The 25,212-nt window shown below is 31.0% G+C and overlaps 1 protein-coding gene across 1 annotated transcript; it reads left to right on the plus strand.

Annotated features, from left to right (window-relative positions):
• Nucleotides 1-1,093: 1,093 nt before the first annotated feature.
• LOC140052004 (probable vesicular acetylcholine transporter-B) lies at nucleotides 1,094-23,988 on the plus strand. The gene is made up of 2 exons (XM_072097376.1): nucleotides 1,094-1,196; nucleotides 19,571-23,988. Exon 2 carries the CDS (start codon nucleotides 19,619-19,621, stop codon nucleotides 21,188-21,190), a length of 1,572 nt encoding a protein of 523 aa, XP_071953477.1. The 5' UTR covers nucleotides 1,094-1,196; nucleotides 19,571-19,618; the 3' UTR covers nucleotides 21,191-23,988.
• The last annotated feature ends 1,224 nt before the right edge of the window (nucleotides 23,989-25,212 follow it).

Genomic DNA, 25,212 nt, shown 5'->3' on the forward strand with positions numbered 1-25,212 from the left:
TAAACCTATTAAAATCAAAGTTAGTTTTTACTTCTATAATTTAGGTATGTAACTCGAGTTATCATGTTGTTGACACGACGGACTTTTTATTTCCGTTTGCTCACACTCGGTAAATTTCCTGTCAAAATCAAGAACTGATTTATTTGAGTATAAATTTGTTCGTCTTAAGGCAGAGGCCATAAACTAAGATCGTGTTAAGTTTATTCTTGAAACAAGTAATACCTACAAATCTATATGACGGTGTTGCCGAGGCAGAACTAAATATGATTGCAAAAGAAAAAAAGAGGAAGAAATACACGTTATAGTATGTCAGTACGTCTTATATCCCAAAGAAAAATAAACAAATCAGACTTAATATTATTTATCAGTTTTCTATACTGTATACGAGTTCTTCTTGTATACTGGATTAAAAAAATAAATAAATAAAATCACGATTTTGTTACCAGTCAAATAATTGGTGAAAACCACTAGACATAAAGTAATTAACATCACTGATTATTACATTGGTCGTATCACTGCAACGAGGGAGCATTTTTACGAGCAATGCCTTGTAAGCCTGCAGTCATCTCGTCCAAGATTCTGATCATTATGCCAGTATAACACACTAGCCATCACGGGCAAATTGAATCATAGCAAGAACATTCATTCTGACAAATTGTATTTAACGGCCAGGTTTAAGGCGGTCGTCATTACCTTAATTCAGTTAGGATAATTTTCAAACAGAAACGTTGATGGTGCAATTGATTTGCGTAAAGCTACCTGAGTCTAATCAGTTTCTCTAAAAACACGAGCATCAACACGTTTAGAACATCAAGAGCTCACTTAAGAAGTTAAGCCGCAAAGTCTTGAAAATTCAAAGAGTAAAGACTATATGATTGGCATAGTTAATTAAAAGCATTGCTCATCAAGAAAGAACATCTCAGCTTCAAGAAGGACCCCCTACAATATCAATTGATAACTCGTGAGATTATGTACATTTCTGCGCATGTCTATAAGTTGGTAAATTTAGCGTCAGGATCGATTTGCAAGCGAGTAGCGCACACTCACGCGACTTTTCTTCTCAGTCCTTACGTCGTCGCTACACATCCACGTATTTGAACGGATTTTCCACGACTTACACAAACGTGTAATAATTGTTGTTTCGTATTTCTATTTCGTCGATTTCTGGACATCCTACGAACAATCGGCAAAAAAAAGTAAGTACAGCACAACTTTTTTATTTAAAGAAACGAAATTGCCTCAGTTAAACATTGACAAACACTATTCTCAAAAAGAATGGAAATACAGTTTATAAATTTAAACCGGTCGAAGTTACATTTATGTTTTATATATATAATTCGGAAAAACTATGGCTATAAAACAACAGTACTTTCTTAATCTATAGAAGAAATAGGTCTCAACATTTCGCTGTGATCAAATAAAATACTCAATTAAATGAATGTAATTTATCGGCCCGTAGTAGAGTTTTTTTTATATAAAACGAAAAATTCAAGTAGACATTAACGAACCTGATACTCTATTTATTCAAACATTTCTGTCACACTTGTGACCTTTGGCAAAAGTGTAATGATTGTATATAATATTATAGGTCTATAAATAAATTACATAGTACTAAAGTGTGTATTTTAATACATACATTTTGGTATAATATATCTCAAGAGTTTTGCCAATAGCTAAAATACTCGATTACAAAATGCATGTCAACTTTGTTTTCTGTCAATGTTTATGCAACAGTATAATATAACTTTATTAATTATTATGTAGTGTAGAAAATATAGTTTAATCGTACTTTATAGGATTAAGATTAATTTAAATGTAGTATCACTGACAGTATATAATATATTGTTGAGCGTTTTAGTATTTCTTTACAAAATTTGACTATACTGTAATTAGGGAGCCGTACACAGAAAAACTATATTATTTTATTGAATTGGAATCAATGCAATGAGACGCTACCAAAGCAACGTAATTTCATGATCGTTCAAATTGGCTTAAATAACAACAGTTTAATAAGCTAAATTGACAGAATGGTATTGTTTTATCAAGAGAACTCGCGTCTGATGTGTCTTATATTACCAATTTGAATAAATCTATACGGCAACCGTAAGAATAACGTTTCAAAGAAAGAATTCAAGTTAACATACAACATAACTGATTAATTTTTTTTAAACTTCGTAATATAGCACCATTTTGAAAAAGAAATATGTCGAAGGTGATGGTAAGTGATTGTAGAAATCAATATTTCCGCAAAATTTTCAATTTAGTGCCTTTCAATTTATTCAAATAAGATAAATGAGTTGAATTACATATTGTATTACATTTTATCAATGGTGATCAAGAAATGATAAAAACTCGAGTACTAGTATGTTTTTGATACTATAGTGTTTGTCTTGGAAGAAACATCGATTTTTAACGGTCATAGAAAAATAATGAAACTTATTTGCATAATTGATGAGCATCGGTTGTTTGAGCATTAACCCCCAATTATCGATGATCAATTTAATTAGTGACGTCACCAACCTGAAACCGATTTTAGCATAGTCATTGGCAGCAGGGACAAGACAGTGTGTGAATAAGATATAAAAAACTTATTTCTTTTCTAAAATGTCGAAGCAAACTAAGTTGACTAAAAACCTAATGTTAACTTATACATTTAGTGAGTGGAATCATGATGGATGTGTATTAAAATAATAGGCCTACAATACGCAATAATCTTATCTTCTTATAAGAAAATTGATTCATTTTAAAATAGCCTATAAACGTATTACAAACGATAGAATTTAAACATTATGCATTCAGAATTTAAATTAAGTGAAACCGTTTTGTACCGTAATAAGTTATTGTTTTTTTGTCATAAAATTACTAGTCATGGTTTTAGCATGGAGTGATTCCATCAGTTTAGTCTGAGTCTTCTCTTCATGCCAGTATTTATCAAGTAAAGTGTTCTCAAACTAGCTTGACAAAATTAATCAGAACATCTTAAATCAATGTAAGTGCGATGGATAGCCAAGCATCATAGCTCAGTATTGACATAAGGAATTCAATTCATCAATTTTAGAAAGACTCTATAATTAATTTAGTCAGTCAGTTTCCGACAATTGCTTCAGTTAAACATCGTGTGTATAGTTATCCTAGTTAGTTTGATAATTGGTCGAAGCCAATGGGATGCCTGCGAATTGCCACACGAGTGGCGTGTTAATTTACGGAAGAGGAGTGAGATGATTACAGGCAGACAATAAACAAGAATGGAGCAAGAGGGTCTCCTTGAACTACGCCAACCAATGCGCGCCGGTGTTAGAATAACAATGCGGTAAATGAATTCGTGTCACATCGTCCCATAAATCTTCACAGATGATAACATTCATTTACTTTGACAACAATCTAAATATAGGTAACGCTGTGTAAGAAACTTTCAACAACATTTATGAAACTTGAAATGATACACAATGTATTCTGTAATAATGATAATAATGAATAATTTATTAGCAAAATCTCAAATATTTTGTTTATCGTCTATTAATATGTTTTTATCTTTCGTGAATGTATGTACAAACAACCACATTATTCTTCACTAGATTTTCCGTTTTGTTTTAACTTTTTACAATTTACATTCTTGCCCAAGTACAGTACCTTTCATAATACTCGCTAACTCTTATTGAGAAGCGATGTTATCAATAGTTTAGTTGGAAATCTAAAAATTGTTTAGTTCATACACAATCATTCCATGATGAAACACACTCACAATTTAGCAAAATTCTAAAAGTATTCTTTCCCGTAACTCACAATTACGAGGTAGTGCATTCGTATATGACTGTGGAAGCAATGAAACATCAACCTCCTGTGTCATGTGTTCATTCATTTGAATTTGTCAAAAAGTCGAGAAAGTTTTGAAAAAATAATATGATTGTAGTAATTCTTTAACACTCCTTAATCTATCAATGTATCAATCTCTTACATTCTGAGTACAGTTGTGACTAATACTACATTAAGTGGAGTGGAGTTGTGGCCTGGTGGTTATGATGCAAGGGTCCTGGGTTCAAGTCCTGTCATATGTCAGGATTTTTTCTAATGACAATTTACAACTCCACTCCCAAAGACTTGTAATAAAGACTTTGTTTATGTAGAGCATTGTGTGTATATGTTTGTCTCGTGAACGGATTGCCACCTTTAAGAAGGAGTGATTGAATTTGCTTATGGTTATCCTTGGCAATTTGCCTAAATATATAAAAAATAAAATAAAATAAAATTAATTTCTTTTCGTAATCATTGTTTCTTTAATTTTAAACCTAAATAATCAATTTCTTTCTTCGTTAACTTTTATTGTACTTTTTCCAAAAAGTCAACAAGTTTTGACAAAATTAATTTAGTATCACTACACCATTTCTTAACTATAATCAACAGGAAAAAGTAAAAAAAAACTTTTATAAATATAACAGAAAATATAGTCCTATTCCTCAACTCATTGTTGCATCAAACTAAATTAATAATACGAATTGTGACTTATACTTTAATTTTCTTTCTTCTCATTTTGTATTAAAAAAAACAAACTAGTCCATTTCTTAATTTCTTAAAGGAAGCAAACCAGTCAAAGAAACTTTTGAAAAATGTAAGAGAAATTGCTGCATCAAATTAAGATTGTGACTTAGGCCTAATGTAACTTTTTTCTCATTTTGTATTATCAATTTTTTAAACAGTCCATTTCCTAATTAAACACTAACCGACAATTCTTTTATATCTGCGATATGAATTACAGAACTGATGCTGCATATCGATGAGATAATATCTACGAATGGTTCTACTTCAGCGTAAATTGATTTGAACTTATCCTTACATTCACAATAATGAGTGAGTTGTTCCTCTAGGGAGATAATAGTATTCGCTGGGTGAATCGTCCTCAATATCCGTTATTGATTTACGTCTCTAACGTTTCCCAATAATGCACTCGTTTTGAGAGCTGAATAAACATGGAACACAACCTTAGGTGGTTTATGTATTATTGTATCTTTCTCTTGTGAAATACTTAGAGAGTAATTAGGAGAACAAGAAAGTAAATGCTGACAATGTTTGAATTAGTAACATGTGAACAATCACGAAAAAAGAACACAGCTAAACTGAATATACACGTTTCTTTAAGCCAACAATCGGTTAGATTTACAATAATTACTTTTTATAGGCCATACATTTTGCACTTTTAAGGCTGATTATACAATTAAAAATGTCACAACGCATTTGTTTATGCTGTGATTTAATGAGTTATTAAAATTACATAGTAAGACAAACAAAGGCTAATACGTTAATGTTTCATTATAATATAACAACATTTTACATTCAGTTTTGAAAAATGGTTCTTTTCTAGGCTAATATTGAAAAACAAAGGTATATGTTTTTCCCTTAAATTCGTCTTTTTAGTCATTTGTAATTGAATCTGCTTTCTCTTTCAACATTTTTATTTAAGAGCTATGCAATCATGAATCATGCAAATTTGACATTACATTTAGGTTTAAAAAATGCAATTGAAAAATATAACCAAATCTATAATTGAAATGCAAATTAGCGGTCATCGTCATTTGACACGACCTTTGATCTAATTATCATCGTCACAGGTGGATATTATCGTCACGTGGGAGATGAATAGCGCAATCATATTTCCCTCGTGGGTAATTTAAGTCCCGTACAATATAGAGACATCAGATTTCATCAATGAATTACATTCTGAACAAGCAACTAGATTGCATTTTTTATGCACCTAACTTAGACACTTTACAAGAAGAATCAAGAAATGTATTTAGCAATAACGCGAATGATATCAGTAGCTGAATAATTACAGATAGCAAGTGTCCGTTACGGGTAATAAATATTTAGATATTTCAGTGCGCATATAGCGCTGACGTTCCGTGATATAAATCTTGAACTTTGCATTAAGAAAAAAAAAACAAAAACATAGCAGTTTTACAACAACCTGCACCTTTTTTCCTAAAAAAAATACATTTGAAATGAAAATTACCTTAAACAATACAAGCTACTAATAACTACTGTATAATAACAAATAAATCAATGGTACAAAATAAGTTTGTTATGATTACAATAACAATAACAACAGAGGCCTATTTGTATGTCTAATTTTAAGAGTAGATGTGACTATGCATAGTATGATATTGATATAACAAAAGTTGTTTTAAAGAAGATTATACGTTTTATTTTATGTCGTTTTTTTTTTCAAAATAAAATATTATCGAATTTATACCAATGATTTATAGCACCGATGTCCGGCCGTTACCTTGATCGTTAAAATAGTCTTCAATGGAAATCTACAATTTCGCATCTCTGATTTGGATTTATATTTTGCATAAATGTCAAAATATAAAACCAACATAATACGTTGGTTTATTTTATGATGCAATATTACCTAACGTATACAATAAAAAAGCAAAAAAATATATATATATAAATCTGTGATTGTTAAGATTAAAATACCATGTTACCCCGCAACTGTTATTCGTTTGTGCAACATAAATTACACGTGCGTATTCGTATTTTTGCACGCAGTCTCTTTTTAAACTAAGTGCATTTCAAAATAAAATTAGTCATTTTACTTCCCATGATAACTTAATACCTAACACTTATACGTTATTATTGTTAGGATAGATATCAGGTCCTAATCTTTTATGCAAAGTACAAAATTAGATGATTTGTACTTTCTAAAGTTTATTGTTGAGTTAATGGAAAGTTAAAGTAAATTATTGAGAGTTTCTCGTAAAATGTCTATGTTACCAACAGGATTAAATTACAGATACAATTTAGTAAAATAAATAAATCAAATAATGTATGATCATTTTGTCTTAATTAAGATTCTTCAAAACATGTTATGGAAGTATATATATATTTGTAATTATGAACTTTCTTTTCTCGAGGCCCCAGGGAAATGTTATCGTATTCTGGGTCGAGTTGAAGAAATAAAATTAAAATACAAGCAAATGGTATTTTAGATTTTGAAGATGTGTAATATAACATTCTTCAATTATTGAAAACTTGACAAACTACGAATAAGGCCATTGAAATTCACCATTGGAATTCGAAAGCAATTCGTTTACATATCAACTGTTGACTCGACCCCTATTTGTGACAGATAATATTATCATTATTAAATGCTTTATATTCTTAACATTCAACAAACGTGACCTTTTAAAAATAACAATACATTACATAAATGGATTAGAAAACATATAATATATTCAATGTATGGCAAGCGACCATAATTTACAAAGTTGGAAATAAACTATGCCAGGAACGTTTTAAACAATCTAGAAAGTTGAATATTGTGATACAGTGTGTTAACTTTATTTTAACTTCACTATCGCAGGTTTAAACGACCCTTTCTAATACACACAATGATGAACAGTCAGTATTATTAGCAATATGTTATATTAATGTGTTAACATCAAAAAGCGTTGTTGTTTTTCTAAATTCTTGCTTACCACTTTAGTTCTCCTACACGTCCATGGATAACTAATCATAATAAGGTTTCATACAATTTATATTAAAAGTTTTTTATAAACGTATGTTCTTTTGTTCTAATTATAAACATAATATTATATAATAAGAAGAAAACAGAACATAATGACGACACTTTTCCATTTTTAAATTGAAAATTTGAAATAAAATACAAACTAAACCCCATACATTATAAAAGTATTAAAACTGTTACAAAAATGATTTATTATTTTCAATTTTAAATATGCATAACTGTTGTAAGTAGTAAAATCACAGTAATTGTATACAATTTTAAAAACATGCACTATAAATATTTTACTATACTGTGGTGCGCGTCATTAATTGTATATCTATAATTACACGATAAAATATATGATGGTACTTTTCTGTTGCATAATAGTTGTAATCCTATTAATAATTCATTAGAAAATTCAATTAATTACCTAATGGTTGTAATATCGAAGAATAAGATCCTTAGTAATAATTAGAAAAATACAAAATAGCTTAATTAGCAACAATAACCGTAATTATTCACAAAAACAAATCAATACAAATGAACAGCAATTACCAATAAACGTCAATAACTGTAGTCACTCATTCGAATGATCTAAGCAAGGTCATTGAATTGTAGGCGATCCATCGCAATCAGACAGAAAACTAAATTATTCCATCAGATTCGATCAGTTTCTGTCCGAAGCAAAGACAAGGAGAATTGAGTAAAGTAATTTGATTCCAAAACTGATAAAAACCATGAGATTACTTATTTAAAAAAATCAACCATTTTTGCCTTAATTTCACAACAAATAAAATATTACTGTGATGCATAACGTAGCCAAGATAACAAAGATTTATTTTGTTGTTTGTATACGTCTTACAGATTTTAATATTGATATGTGTTATTTTAAAGAAAATGAATAGCTGTTAAGATAGGTTAATTCAACACTTATGAAACCTTTCCTAAACACGTTTGCATTTAAATAAAAGTAAATTCGTTTTATATCTGGAAATGTTACCGTGTTGATAAAAAGTCACTTTAAACAATAATGAATTCAGTTAAAATGTATACCATTTGTCATATCTCAATTTTCCAGGTTTTTTCTGGTTCAACTACCAGGAAACCTAATTGTAATATTATTGTAACACATTACTAATAATATTTTTTGTCCCTTAAACCCGGGATATCAAGCTAGAATGTAGAGTAATACACGGTATTATGGGAATCATTATTTTCAATTATACTTGCAAGATATGCTTTTATATGTTAATTTCAAAACTATTATCAATCAATACGACAATTTAAACGAACAATAGTTTGTTTTACTTGTATTTTGTAAACAATGGGGAGAAAATAGGATTCTGTTCTGCTTAGTATTTTTTATACGATTTGCTTGTTTAATCAATACATGTGTCATTGTCTCTTATACAACCATTGTACTAATATACATATACCATTATAATTTTAGTCGGATATTGTAAATGAAGCTGTAAAAGGTAGAAATGAGTATATGAAGGTTAGATTATTCTAAAGGCAAATTACTCAAAATGAAATGATGTGGGTCATTTATAAGAAAAATAATATGATTTATATAAGCCTACTATGTATACACTGCTGACTATTCTGGCAATTATTTTGAAGAATAATAAATTCTATTATTATTTTTCATTTTGACAATATCTAACAGCAAATACATTTTACTGGATTGGAAACCCCATGCTTTCTGATTATATAAAATGAGTTAGTGGCCATCATAACAATCCTGGAACTGTGGCAGGATTTTAAACAAGGACTGGGATTGGTAAGCTAGCATGTCAACCATCATGCCACAGTTTCACTTATAACATTTAATTAATATTAAGCATTAACAAACAAAATGAAAGAACATGTAAAATGATAAATTTGTGCTTATTTTGTGTTTTTTTTCTAAACTTAGATCAAATCAGTTACCCACAGCATTGTTTTTTTCCTTTTAGATAATATGTTGATACTAAACAATGTTATGAATATTATAAGATTTTGTTTTAATCTTCCAAAATTTAATAGAAATACAACAGGCAATTTGAAGAACTATTGACAGTACATTATTCTAAAGGTTATTCAGTGTAAGAATACAGTTTCTGATGTAATGATAAACTCCCATCGATATTATCACTCGGCACACTACCGGCGGCCACACTGGGCGCCAAGTGCAATGCATATGACCAACTCCTCAATTGAGTTATTTCTGTCTCTCAATTGCACCTCAAGGTTTAAATTAAGCCGTTGGAAACCATTACTATAGTAAATTTCAACGAACATTATTCACTTTGGTAGTCAACCAAATACTCCCACACTGAAACTCTTTCTCTTAGACAAATCCATAATTTCATTAGTTGCTTTCATCTTCATCGTTGTTATTGGGAATCAATTGGCTCTCCGATTATGCTTAAAGCAATATATAGAAATAACATTACCCCTTCATATCTCTCCCAATAAGTTGATTCTGGTACAGAATGTTTATGATATAGGCCTAGGCTTACGAATATTTAAACAAAATATTTAGAAAGGTTTTAGACTATTTATGTATATTAAAAGTACAGCATTTCTGCAGACAGGAACGTGTATAACTTGCTATAGTTTTATAGATAGATACCTCTTGACAGTAGCAGAATCGGCTGATTATTATCTTACTATTATTGTCTTGCTTAAAAATACTTCTTTATTCATAGAATATGATGTGAAGCGCCTTTGAGCATGAGTTTTCATGAAAAGGGCGCTATAGAAATCTGGTAAATAAATAAATAAATAAATAGAATAGGCCGATAACACAATTAAAAGTAAAAATATAATTGTAAACACAAGTTTCCTTCCTTATATATTTCGTGTATACGTGATATTAAGTGAACTGAATTCAAGTATTCAATGTATTGTGTATACCAAATGATAGCAGGAAAGATTGAGAGTGTAAAAATGTTGGATTTGTGGTTTCAAGTTTATATCAAATGTACAATATAAAAAATATTTACGGCGCCATCATTGACTTGACTATCTAGGCCATTACGATCATGTAGCTATATATTTCATAACTTTACAATTAAATAATTGTTTCAGTGAGTTGATCTCATTTAAGACTTGCAAGTTTTCAATTAATATAACTTAAAGATACATCAAATGCAAATTCAATAGTTATTTTAAAGGAATAGGTTGCCGGCAATACACTGCTATTAGTGTATTGTTTTTAGTAAATAGTAGGCCTAATTATGCTAGTCACAAATCGAGATACATTGCCTTAATCGACCCACTTATATTATAATACGCAATGTTATAAGTTAATATTATGACAGTGAAAAGGAAAATAAAACCCTGTGACATTCGACACGATACTTGGTTCTCAATTTCAGGTAAATACGAATGAACTATATATTATGCTTATAATCGTACTAGATAATTTTTTTGTGTGTGTGAAATATTCAATTGAGACAGAAAAACGGTGATTTTTCATTTCGACATATTAATCGACTTGAAACTCTTAAGGCTAAGCTGAAGAAATCTTCTTTCAATGCAGAAATTAAGAGATGAATTAATGTTCTCATAGCACATCGGAGTGCTCGTTATATGTTTCTCATAGTTCGTATTCGTAACTATACTTGTAAGTCACGCTGTGCGCGCGCATACCACCCCAACAACGCCTTCTTTAAAGTAACGGCATTACATAGCTTAATCGAGTCAATGGGACAGATACATCACTGTCTTTAGACTTTCTGCAATGTTTTTTGTCTGTGAAAGATCAGACGTAAACTTGAGTTGAAAATCGATGTTTTAACAATAGTTTGTGCAATATTTTCTAGTTTAAGATGTTGAACTTAATCAGTGTGATTGTATAATAAACACCCGCCACCATCCATCACTATGTCAAAAATACAATCGTGAAAGTGATATTGATTTAGTTTCAAAGATGGCTTAATCCCAGCTACTATTGTTTGTATATATTGGAAACACTGTACTATTTTTCTAGATTAGAAAATGTCAGTTCGTGTAGACGCATACGTTTTATTATTTTGGCATTACTTAAGATTCGAATAAGTATATGAGATTGACGATTTTAGAGAGGGTGTTGATATATAAGAGAAAGGTGCAATATCCAAACAGATGAAGGTACTCTAATCTAATACATTTTATCTTATTTTCTTTAAATGAATTACTCAAGAGCCACTCAAAATCACTTCAGAATTTATAATTATAAATGAACGAGACTGAAGACTGGGAGAGAAGTAATATCATCAGTTTTTACATTTATGAACTATCGTACATAACCAGTCTTTCATGGATTTCTTGATTAACGTTGTATTCATAATTAATATCTATTTCGTATAACACATGTCCATCGATACTAATTTCAGAATGTTCGAACCACTTTTGTCTCAATGATATTTAAGCTAACAACATTATCTCGAACTAGTAGAGGACTTAACTATTCGATTAAAAAAACAGTAATTCCATATAGGCCTAGCCTAAAAATAATGTTCATTTTGCTGAAATGAATATATCAAAGAGAAAACGCGTCAGATAATCTATATTTTACAGAAGGTGAACGCTCGTTTGACTGCCGTCGCTCTTCCGTTGCCTATCAAAACATCGTGACGTCACAATATACTTTTCATGGTTTTTGAGATTTTATCGTTGATTCCGTTTCAAATGCTTGTAAGTGTTCGTTGCCATTATTTTTTCTCCCTGTTTCTAATTTTATCGACCTTTTACATCTCTCACCTTTATCCATTCGCGACAATTGCTCAAATACTACGTTACATGTATGCGTGATTTCCCTCTATGGTAATATTTTCGACGCTAAAACTTTAGCTTCTACGAATCTGATGTTTTTTCTGTCTGTCATGCGTTAAGTGCCATAAGATAGGAATATTAGGCGTTGTTTTATGGCTATGCCTAAGTGTGTGCGTACATTTGTTGAGTGCACACTAGAGTGTTGAAATTGGGTGAGAAGATCCGACTAAGCTTCCAACAACTATTACATTATCAATAAAAGGCACTTTTCCTAGGTCATAAAAGGTCAGTTTCTTTATATTAATTACAAGGGAAATTATAGTGTAAAGCAAAATTACACTTTCCATCTAAACATCGTCATTGAAGATGAACAAATAGTGTTCACTAATAATTAATGAATTTAAATAAGCAACATAAGGTGATATGTTTAATTAACTAATACAACTATGTCGTAATGGCATATTTTGGTTGTTTACTTATTGTTATTTGTTATCAACAAACTATGCAATCACATGTTATATACATATAATATTCATTAGAAGAATAGATCTATCAGATTTTTTTTTTTGCTTTCAAGATCAGGATAAAATTAATTATTAACGTAATATTCGACAAATTGGCTAACCTGTTTTATCTACGAGTATGCCAATGATGTCAACGTGTGCTATACATCAAAGAGAAAAATCGACGAGATAATGTGTGACTTCCAAAGCAAGTAATTACAATACCTAACTATGGTAACTTATACCAACAATGATTTCTATAATTATCTGTTAAAGTGTAGTTAGCAGTATAAAAAGGGGAACATCACTCTCCTCTAAACAAAATGTTAGTGGGACGCTTTAGGTTTGCCTGTTTAGGAGCCATAAACATACATTTTACAGAATGAAAGAATCAGTTTAATAGGGACATTTAGTCTTGTCTCGTAAACAAAACGTCTGGAGTTTGATTTATCTAAAAATATATTTTTTCTAAAAACAATCGAATCAATGGCCATTGTGTTTTTGTGTCTTCAGACTTATATTGCAGCTTATGAGACCATAGTGAAAACAACTAGCTAGTCAATAATATTTTTAAACAGATCAAAACAAAATAACTTTAAGTGGCTTTAATTGATTTCGTTTTTTTAATTATCCAATTACCATTGTGTAGTGTTATCGTGTGATATTGATCCCTTACAGACACTAATTTACAGACATTCAATGACGTCATTCAATGAAAAGGATGCGTAACAAGATATAAAACTAATTTAAAATCTATCTTTTAGTTTACATCCACAGTTTTAAGTAAATTAGACAAGAAAATGGTATACATTATTCTCTTTAGTGATGATTAATTGAAATTTTAATTATTAAATAAATGTTATACTACAATATTATCAATATTGCATTCTCTGCTGTTGTAAGAGTATCATAATTATCTCCTTTATTGTATTCTACTCTGTAATTTATACAAGCAGTAGCTTAATTTCAACCAACTTGATCATTATATGCTGATGTACAAATTATAAATTTTAAATCAGAAACATAACTCCTGAAATAAAAGGATTGATGCAGTAACATAACGATAAAATATATCTGTTGTAGCTATTAAATTGGATCATTCTTTATGGTAGCCAAACATGTCTGAATCTAGTCATTCCTCATTATAGTTTTGCTTGAAATCCATCATTTGTCCCTAGGCAGATAGAATCACAATTGCTCATGCCAATTGTGAAAATTTGAAATGCTAAATGGACAGATTTAATAATTGCTCTCAGCCTCAAGGAGAAAGTGTTTAAATTAATCGATAAACTCCAAAGTTGAGACGTCAAGTGATCAAGTAATGCCGACAACACTATATATACATTTTGCACAGAACGACTTTGAGTATAAGATTTCATAGTATGTATGTGATACCTAAACAATTTGTTTACAATGTAAAATCTCAAACAAACATAGTAGGCCTATGGTTTGTTGAACTTTAATTAGGTTGAACTAGATGGCACGCTCGCTTCGCTCGCGTACCATCTAGGTCGTGCCCACAGATGGTTCTCGAATACACAGTATTTCCAGCGAGAAAAAAATGGAGATTTCAAATGTACGTATACCGCAGGACTATAATACATTGTCGTTTACAGAAACGAATAAATATACACAATGATTTATGTAGTCAACCAAAATTAGCACCCTGGGAATTACTTCCGAGAGAGAAACAAAATGAGTCAAATTTTTTTATTTGGACTCATTTAAACAAACCCAATTTGTGTTTTGTATGTAACATTAAGGGTTGAGGGATGGGGGAAGAAGATAGGTACAAAGAGGAAACATTTTAAAATATATTCTTATCCACTCAGTAACGAAATATTGTTTTTAATGTTTTATAGGCCTATAAATAATATACCACTAAATACAGTAAAACATTTACGATTTAATACGGTACTTTGTTAAAACTCTCACTGTCATAGTCGATTGAAATAGTAAAGTACATGTAACGATACACCACTACGACGTTTATATATTTTTAAATTATTAATTAATACAAACGTTGAGAAGCAACTGTCAGTATTAACGTTTATTTATTTGTATATTATATGTTTATAATCTAACAGTAGGGCCTACCCACACTCACAGTAATAAAGTTTATTTGTATATATTTTTATATTACATCTAACAGTACCAACACTCACAGTAAGAAATTTGCGATTCAAATTGCGATCAAAAGTGGTTAATACCATAACAGTATTGTACAGCATTGCAATACTATTTATGTTTATTCTCCAAGGGGGCCCATAAATCTAAATCTATACCTCTATGGTTAAACCAAATAATTTGGAATGTTTATTTGTATATTATATGTTTATAATCTAACAGTAGGGCCTACCCACACTCACAGTTATAAAGTTTATTTGTATATATTTTTATATTACATCTAACAGTACCAACACTCACAGTAAGAAATTTGCGATTCAAATTGCGATCAAAAGTGGTTAATACCATAACAGTATTGTACAGCATTGCAATACTATTTATGTTTATTCTCCAAGGGGGCCCATAAATCTAAATCTATACCTCTATGGTTAAACCAAATAATTTGGAATGTTTATTTGTATATTATATGTTTATAATCTAACAGTAGGGCCTACCCACACTCACAGTAATAAAGTTTATTTGTATATATTTTTATATTACATCTAACAGTACCAACACTCACAGTAAGAAATTTGCGATTCAAATTGCGATCAAAAGTGGTTAATACCTTAACAGTATTGTACAGCATTGCAATACTATTTATGTTTATTCTCCAAGGGGGCCCATAAATCTAAATCTATACCTGTATGGTTAAACCAAATAATTTGGAATGTTCCATTCATCACAAATCAATACATTTGTAAAAACGTATATTAAATGTATCAAAATAGTATTTTTTTAAAGAAAATCGGCCTGTCTTCAACATTATGATGCTGTACTCGAACTGTTCAATCGGTTTTCAGCTATTAAAAACAATTATCGTAGGAGGAGGTAGGAAAATGCGAAGCCTCCTCCCATTTTTTTGGCGGGTATTTTTCAAGATGGACATCCATTAGACAGTGTATAGCACGATCGGAAAACACCCCTATTTGGGGCAAATTGTTGAACCTAAATTCGTTTTAATCGTCAATAACTAATTATCTAACTTAATTTAATTAGTAAACAGGGTTACATCAGGTGGTTAAAATCAGTACCGAAAGTACGAACCAACTTTACATACCATCGAGTAAAAATTCTAGAAGTAAGGCGCGATTTACCGAATTTTGCCCTTACGTAAATTTATATATAGATGGTGGGTGCCACACATTACTGTACAACGTATCGACATTAAATGTATACTGTTTAAAACTACGCATAAGTAACACAAACCAACGATAAACTGTTTCGCTAAAATAGCATAGAAAACAGTTTCTCGATATAGGCCGAATAAAAATATGCCAATTGATTGGACAAGATATGAAATTCTTAAAATGAATGACATTCTTTAAATATCACAATTAGTACATTGCCTAATTAGTAATTGTATGTTACATTACCGTGATATAATTTCTTTTCTTCAAAAATATAATAACTAAAGTCACGTACAAACATTCATGTTTTTCGTTCCGCCAATAATGCTAAATTTAATAAGTAATCAAAATTCGGAATTGAGTTTTCGAGTATTTCGTATGTTAGACTGTAACATTCTTTTTTTGGCTTTCCAATGTATGTATCTCCTTTGAGATAAAGTAATTGTTTCCCACTCGTTATAGGAAAAAAAAACATGCCTACAGTATTAATTGTTTAATGATTCTGTTTTAGAGTTTTACAGCACCACCCGATTATGCAGCTCTATCTAACTGACTTCCAATATTCAGTTAGATATTATCTAATGAAAGCTGCAGAACTGGGTGACGATCCAAATTTATAGTTACCCTTATTTTTAACAAAACTAATGCGCATGCTTGTTTGTCAAAAGTGTGCAGAGTGTTCATAGACATAAAGTATAGCAAATCTATAACAATAACTTTATCGATAATGTTCATGTATTCAATATAACGTCGTCCAAAATGACACTTTTTGGGCTATATTGAAAAAAATATTCACATTTTCAGTGACGTCACATAATAAAAGTTGACATGACCTGCAATTGAACACAGTGTTACAATTGATGTTTTTATTTTTATTAGATCGAAAAAATACTTTATTACGCATGAATTTGCAATTAGTAGTAAATTATTATACGGTGATTTTGATTGCTTTTTTAAATCGTAATATTTAAAACAAATGAAATACAGGCCTGCTTTATATTTTGAATCTGTTCAGATTTAAAGAAAGTAGTCGAAACACAGATTGTTACTATGCTCTACTAGGTGCATTATAAATAAATAAAAATAGAGGACAATTTAAAATGTATGACAAGTTCTCTTTGTAGAGCGTTAAGTTTATGTCAAATTCCTCAAGTGTGATAGGCATGTAATGTAGTGGGTATTTTTCAAATAACTTTGAACTGTACGAACTATATAAAAAATGGAATGTGTGAAAAGAATGTTTTTTTAAAGAACAGGATTTGACACAAAATGTAAGGAAAGATTATTGAGAAGATATTATGGAACGCCATTGAAGACAAATTCTATTCATTTTAGAGTATTGGAAGCTGTTATATGTACAATTTCTAACTATATTGTTTAACAGCAACAAAAAAGCCTATTAACGTACTGATTATGTTTTATAGCATGTTCACTTATACATCATGTACCATATATGGAATATTGATTAATGCGTTATACTTGACTGAACTCTAACAAAATTACAAGCTCGAGCATCCATCAAAACATTCAGATTTTACTAACGTTTTTATCGTTTTCAAACTAAACCCATGTAAAATGTTATCAAGAAAGCAGTTGATTCACTTGCCATATTTCATGTGCTTTATGAGAATGGCGTATAAAAGTTAGTGACATTTCGCAACTGTTTTGATATATAATATATATATATATATATATATATATATATATATATATATATAATTTCTGGTTTTAACTATGCCTATACAATCATCTTTATTTCAATCAATGACTAAGTTGTAAAATAATTATACGTCTGCTCTTTATAACGGAGACGTTAATTTATATTTTAAAAACAAATCTACGCATGCGTTGAAACCTAGTATTCGTTATTATCACCATGAACCATATAAATCCTGCAAATCATCACTTTATAAAGTTTTTCCTCCATGCGTGTATTTCACTACATCAACTTCTGGCGAATAAAAAGTAAAAGATGGCCATGTGCACTTAGCTATTGGTTCTTGATAACAGTGTCGGTTGAATTGTAAAAAACATAAAGTATTGATGTTATTGAAATAAGTCAACTTAATCGCAAAATGAATGTATAGTTCATGTTTTTTTCGTCAAGTGAATCATAGATAAAATACTATGTAATCAACTGGGCGAAAAATTAAGCTTCGGAGACGAGAGACTGGAATTAACCGATTCAAGGAGATTACACTGGATTTAAGTAAAGGTAACTTAAGGTGGAAAATTGCTGTCATTAAGACGCATCAATGCTGCTTATATTCAAAATTCGTGATTATAAGGTTTAAAGAATTCTGTCATATAAGAGAGTGAATTGAAATTTCACCAATGTGTACTTTACGGATTGGCCTCGTTGTCTATAAAATCACTATCTGTTTTTCTTTTCATAATCAATCACGGTCCAATGTAGGCCTATAACGGCTTTATTTATAAATGCATCTACCTACTTTTGTAAGTTTTAAATTACTCTTGATAGATTCTTAATTTTGTAAGAATAATTCGTTTGAGCTGGCTTTTGATGAGTCAAAAAGAGTAAATTGCCTGATGTACAATAAATAAAAGTGGTTGTACACAACTGATGATGCTCATAAGACTCAGGACGCCATTTCATTACCAATGTAAACGATTTTGTGGATGAATCAAGTTGTTGCCATGGACAGTTGAAGTTGGATTGGACAAAGTATTAGGTCAATCAAAGGAAGAAACGAGTTTTTAAGTTTGCTTACGTCATTCCAACGAAATCAAGTTTCAAAACATTTGATGCAGCTGTTATGTGGAAATAAAATAAATGTCTGATTCATATTCAGAGAAGTAAACTTCAAGTGATTTGACGCAATGTTACCTTAAGTTCGAGATCTCGGTTTAGTTTCATCATGGAGTCGCTTAGAGACATTTCATGCGGTGCGCCACGCAATTAGATAGCTGTTGAGTCTAGCAGCAATAGTTCTACGTATGTTCATATTTTTATGAGTGTGCGCAGAATGACTTCTCGACTCGATAGATACATAGTGAAAAAGAAAGGTAATTAGAACACTACACTGAAACCAAAACGGACGGCTTCTTTACACTTTATGAAATACATTATTGCTAATTAAATTGTTTTTTTTAAAACACAGATTGATTTAATGCTAGTTTATGTTCCAAATTAAAACAAGTTCACACATTATTGTTTCAAATATTATTAAAATATTTTGTGGTAGTTTTTTAAATGTTTTAGGTGGTGATAAATCATATAAACAAAATCTATTGTCTATTTTAGTAAGTCTATTTTGATAGAAATTACTTATCATATATAGGTAATATTGTTATGTTCTTACATTTTGCGTCAGGAAAATACATCTGCTTTTTAATTTGTCCAACCTGACGTGAAATGTACTAAATACTTTACCGCTTTTCCTCAGGTGGAGATCACTTTACTATTAATATGTTGTATTGTAATGGATATTTCACGTCTGCAAACTAAAATCTATAAAATTGCTAATACAAATTAAGTAATTTTTATTTTTGTTACCTTTCAGAGGTGAAATATCCATCAGCAATACTCGACCCAATTTGTTAAGAACAAGATGGCGTCTTTACACGAAGTAGGTTCGGGCATTGGAGACCGGATTACAGCATTCATAGAACGTCTCCGTGAACAAGAAAATCAACGACGTATTATTCTTGCAATCGTATGTGTTGCGCTGCTACTGGACAGTATGCTTTATGTGGTTATTGTTCCGATTATTCCGGACTATTTGCGAAGTGAGTGGGACGGTAAAGGATCAGACGATTATGGAGATTCCAACAACACCGATGATAAAAGCGGTGCTAAAATTGGATTCTTATTTGCATCAAAAGCGATTATTCAATTGATTGTTAACCCATTTGCTGGAACTCTGATTGACAGAGTTGGATACGATATTCCAATGATCATAGGGCTCATAGTCATGTTTCTGGCAACTTTGGTTTATGCATTTGGAAAAACTTACGGCATTTTGTTTTTTGCTCGAAGCCTCCAAGGAATTGGCTCAGCATTTGCATATTCTTCTGGATTAGCTATGATTGCTGACCGATACCAAAGAGAAGAAGAGCGTAGTAAGGCAATGGGAATTGCATTAGCCTTCATGTCTTTTGGGTACCTTGTTGCTCCGCCATTTGGGGGTATATTCTATGAATTTACGGGTAAAAAAGTACCGTTCATTATTCTAGCGTTTGTTGCCCTCTTTAACGCAACGTTATTGTTAACCGTCACAAATCCGTCTGCTACAAACCGTCATTGGACAAAAGAGAAAGGAACACCGATTTATAAACTAATTTTAGATCCTTACATTCTTGTAGCAGCGGGAGCGCTTACCATGAGTTACGTACCTTTAGCTTCACTTGAACCAACCATAGCACTTTGGATGGAAGATACGATGCACGCATCAAGTTGGCAAAGTGGAATAATATGGTTGCCTGCTTTTATACCCCACGTTATTGGTGTGGTAATTATTGTAAAGTTAACTCAAAAGCGACCAGAGTACCAGTGGCTGTACGCTGCAACGGGGCTGGTTGTAATTGGCATATTTGTCGTGATAGTACCCTTCTGCAAGACGGTTGGTGTGCTAATTATTCCACTTTGTGGAATATGTTTCGGTATTGCGTTAGTCGACACGGCAGTACTGCCAACTCTCGCGTTTCTTGTTGACGTTCGTCACGTTTCTGTTTACGGCAGCGTTTATGCGTTGGCCGATATATCCTATTGTATTGCATATTTTCTTGGGCCTATTTTGGCTGGACAGATAGCTGCAGGAGCAGGGTTTCTTACAATGAATATATGCTTAGCTCTGGCAAGTTTTATTTATGCTCCAGTTTTATTTTCACTTCGCAAGGTTCATTATATGACACCGGTACACCAAGAAGTTACGGTACTACTAAGCGATGATCCCCTAGGAAACCAATATCGGGCTACTGATTCAGAATATGGTAATAACATAACTAACCAAACACAAGATACTGCGTATGCTCCACAACCCAATGGCTACTACCCTCCTAATAAACAGAATGGTAACACAGTTGCCGGACAAGCAGAACAAGCTCCAACACGAATAGAAAACGAGAACTTTCATCACAGGCGAATCTCACGAAGCGAAGGCAATGGATCTGATCACGAATAGTCAGTTATCTAAGAAGTTTAAGATAGAGATTTAAAAAATAAGATATATATGAAAGATGTTTATTAATATAATTAAATTATTTATTAAGCAATAGGAAATGTTATCGAATCGGTTCATCATGCTCTTTAATAAAGAGTAAGAATTGTGACTGAGCACGTGGTTAGATGACGACAAGATGAAAGCAAAATCGATATTTAAGGTACATAGTACCACGTACATAGAAAAAACGAGGGCTACTTGATCAGATATCAGCTGTTTAATGTTTTATATAGAAGACTTAATGATAGTGCTTTAAATAGGCACTAGGTCAAAAGATGAATTTACACAAAATCGTAGGTTAACAATAGAATTACTTACGAACTAGTTGTGACTGTGTCTTGAAAAATATTCTTATAGAAATATAAATGTACCGTATCGAAATAAATAGATAAATAAAAGACGTCACATTTAAAATCAATCAAACATAAAAAAATATTGTTAAGTTATAGACATGTATTTTTGTATTTATTGAAAATTAGTTGATATAATTTGGCACAACCCGTCCATAGGCCCTATATATTTTAATTTGTGTGGTCGACAAGTCTGCTTTATTTTGTTTACGAAGATGTCTATATTATGTGTAACCAAATGAAAAGATGAAACAAACGTACTAATAACAACATTATCACAACAAATGAATGCAATATAATCAACTAATGTCATTTGTATGCCACTACATTATCATAATTTTATCTCTCTCTTTAATATTTTTTTTTGTGTTTATTAGTTAAGAACTGAAAGCTGCCGATAGAGTAACGAATGATCATCATATAAATGTAAAATACCTTTTAAGAGATATTTGAGTCAAGAGGATATCTCCACGACAACTTAATTCCATTCGGGAAAAACTTCCATCACACTCACTGATACTTATACTGTGGGGTTGTAATTGCAAAACTCAGTTTAATGTGATTTCAATTCAAACTTGTCGTATCAAGTACTTAAGTAGTGTTACGTCGCGAATAATTATAGCATATGAATCCGACGCACACAGTTACGACCTTTCCAAAGTGATTTCTAATAATTATAAATGTACAACCGTATCAGGTGCAACAATAGTGATTTATATTTTGTCAACTCATTAGTAAATGTGGTGTAGATGTTCGATTTTATATCCCATGAGATCGTAAGCCTTTATTTGCTATATTTTTTTCTTTAGGCTACCACTTAAGTTGTTTTTTCGTGTCTTATCACTACACTAAGGCGATAATGCCTAATCCTTATGGGAGCCCAATACCATTTTGGTATACGCATTTATATATGTGATGCCTAATTTACTTAGCTATAAGGAAACCTACAGAACGAATATATGCGTAAGACTATGCAAGGAATACATTTAACGCCCATACACGCAGAAAAAGATAACACTGCGTATATATAACCATTAAACAATATCGTACTAAAAGCTAACGAGTTCTTTACGAGATAATTAACTCATTTGTTAAAACTGAAAACAAGACTTGTTCCTGATTTCAGCCTACTTTTTCATCATTTATTTTTAAAATTATAAAAACATCATCTTCTTAATCTTACCTTGTGACATTATGTAGATCCGATTGTAATAGTTGTACTTGTACTAATTTCAAAGTCTGTGTGAAATAATAAACTAAATGTTTTTATTTATGAAACAATGTCTAGATATTCTATGACATTCTCAGTGTATCAGCAATAATATCAATAGTCTTAGCGTCCAGTTACCTCAGTCACTAAAGTTAACTATATTTTTTTTAATCCAAATATGAAATTGCCTATATGGTATATTTACATTAATTATGTTTCTTTATAGAAGGCACAAGTTTGGGTTTTTGTAAAAGTTTGTTTGTTGTATTTTTGTTGGTTAGGCCTATCATGAGTAGACGTTGTTGTCAGAATACATTGCCTCAGTCGCATGCCCTCTTCATGATAGCCTTTTGGCACATCAATGATGGTCGGCGCGTGACTATGAATTAAGTTACCAAAAAGACTATAGATTGCTATGTCAAACTAGTTAATAGTTTAAAACGTAACTAATTTGAACTAAATACCAAGTTTAGATATCCAATGACGCGTGCAATATATCAAATAGATAGTGTGGTGGCTAAGATATATAATAAAAGAAATGTAATTCATTTTATGTGTAATTCTTTACATGAATCACTGCATAAAATGTGCCTTATTAGGAGAGAGTGGAACTCAAATGCATGAGAAAAAACCCTCTTACTTTGAATATAAATTTTGTATTCTGCCGGCATGTGAACTGTGAAAGTTAAGGGTGCGTAACATGCGCACGACTCGGTAGAGTCATGGTTGTTTTTATTTATACTGCGCCTAATGTTCTTTTTCTGTGTTCTGACACATTCAATTGTTGAAAAAGGAATTACCAACACTCGTAGTCGATTCTCGGCACTGTAACTTTGTCAAGTCATAAGCAATGTAATACAGTGTTAAATGTATTGCATTTGCTTGGGCTTTGAGTCTTACCTATCCACAATATGGATGTACCACATGTCTGCCTATGCTACTGGACATATAATGCCACCTGGAGGTATATATAAGTGCAGAGAATCGGCTGACATGAGCGCTTAATTTTATTATATTATCGTGTATTCCGTTAAAACGTTCTATCTTATGTTACGTTGATTTGTTGGTGTTGTATGTATATTGTACAAAATATATTCTACTGATGTCATTGATATGAAGCAAAATGATGTGTATATTAATACTATTTAAGTTGAAATTATATTGTTGAAGATTGAATTAATTGTTGTAATTATAGATTGAAAGTCATAATAAAATAAATATCAGTTAAACTAATCTTATGACAAATCTTTTGTTACGTCCCAAACACTAGAATGACAGTGTAAAAGTTCAGTCACTCAAAATAAAGAATTAAAACGAGTATTGCCAAATTTTAAAAACCGAATATATGACAATGTTCATGAAATAAAAAAATAGCTAATATAGTATAAAACAAGCCATGTGACTTTAAAATAGTATGAGGAAGGGGATTTTTTTTTTCGCGTTATATAATAACATACACATCATTAACAAATAATTTCTCCCGAATATTCATCCAAAATTATAGACACGCATAGTTAAAATTTGTAAATCAGTTACCACTGCTCACACGTCCTTATCATTGGATGAGTAAGTAGATGATTATATACAAACCTTACTGACAGCCAATGATAAACTTTCATCTATATGTTTGATTACCCGTCATGCACTATAATGTGTTAATCTAGCGAAACTTAACTTTTGTCTAGAAATCAACGAGCCCTGGCAATTTTGAGAACGCGATATGGAAAAATTAACGCGTTGTAACGAACACACATTAAACCTGCTTGGTGAATCAACTAAAACACACAAAAACAAATGGGTAGAGGTTCTTGCTAATAATTATATATAACGTTATCAGTAGTATTTGGTAATTGTACATCTAAATTAGTTATAAGATATGGAATGTGATTAAACACATTTCGTCACTACTAGAAAAGAATGTAATTTGAAACAATGTTATAACAAACGTATAATTATTCAAATTGAATAAATTAGAAATGATAACTCTTATTTCCTCAAATATTTCATAGAAATATGAATAAAATAAATAAATATAATGACAACCTTTCCGAAAACTGTTCCTCCTCAATATTTACATTCCTTGTCAGCCAAGCAGGGCATATACTACAATTGCAATTCTACATTAAACAAGAAATATTTCTTTTACAAATGTTTTTGAATGTGTCATTTTATTGTCACATAATAGTTATTTTACCTGAAAAAAAATGTAATTTAAAGCAACAAATACTGAAATTGTCTGTCAGACAATGGTTTTGGGGTTTTCTTTTCTCTTTTTATATGTGAATAAATATTTTTTTTTTGTTACAGAAGTGAATACTCAATTTCTGTCACATTAGTTAATTTTATTTCTAAGGTCAAGTCTGGGGGTCACTTCATCACCCTAGATATTTCAAGTGTTAAGTATCCTATTACAAACACAAACT

This window comes from Antedon mediterranea, chromosome 6, assembly GCF_964355755.1.
Source record: "Antedon mediterranea chromosome 6, ecAntMedi1.1, whole genome shotgun sequence".
In the NCBI taxonomy this organism is placed as follows: domain Eukaryota; kingdom Metazoa; phylum Echinodermata; class Crinoidea; order Comatulida; family Antedonidae; genus Antedon; species Antedon mediterranea.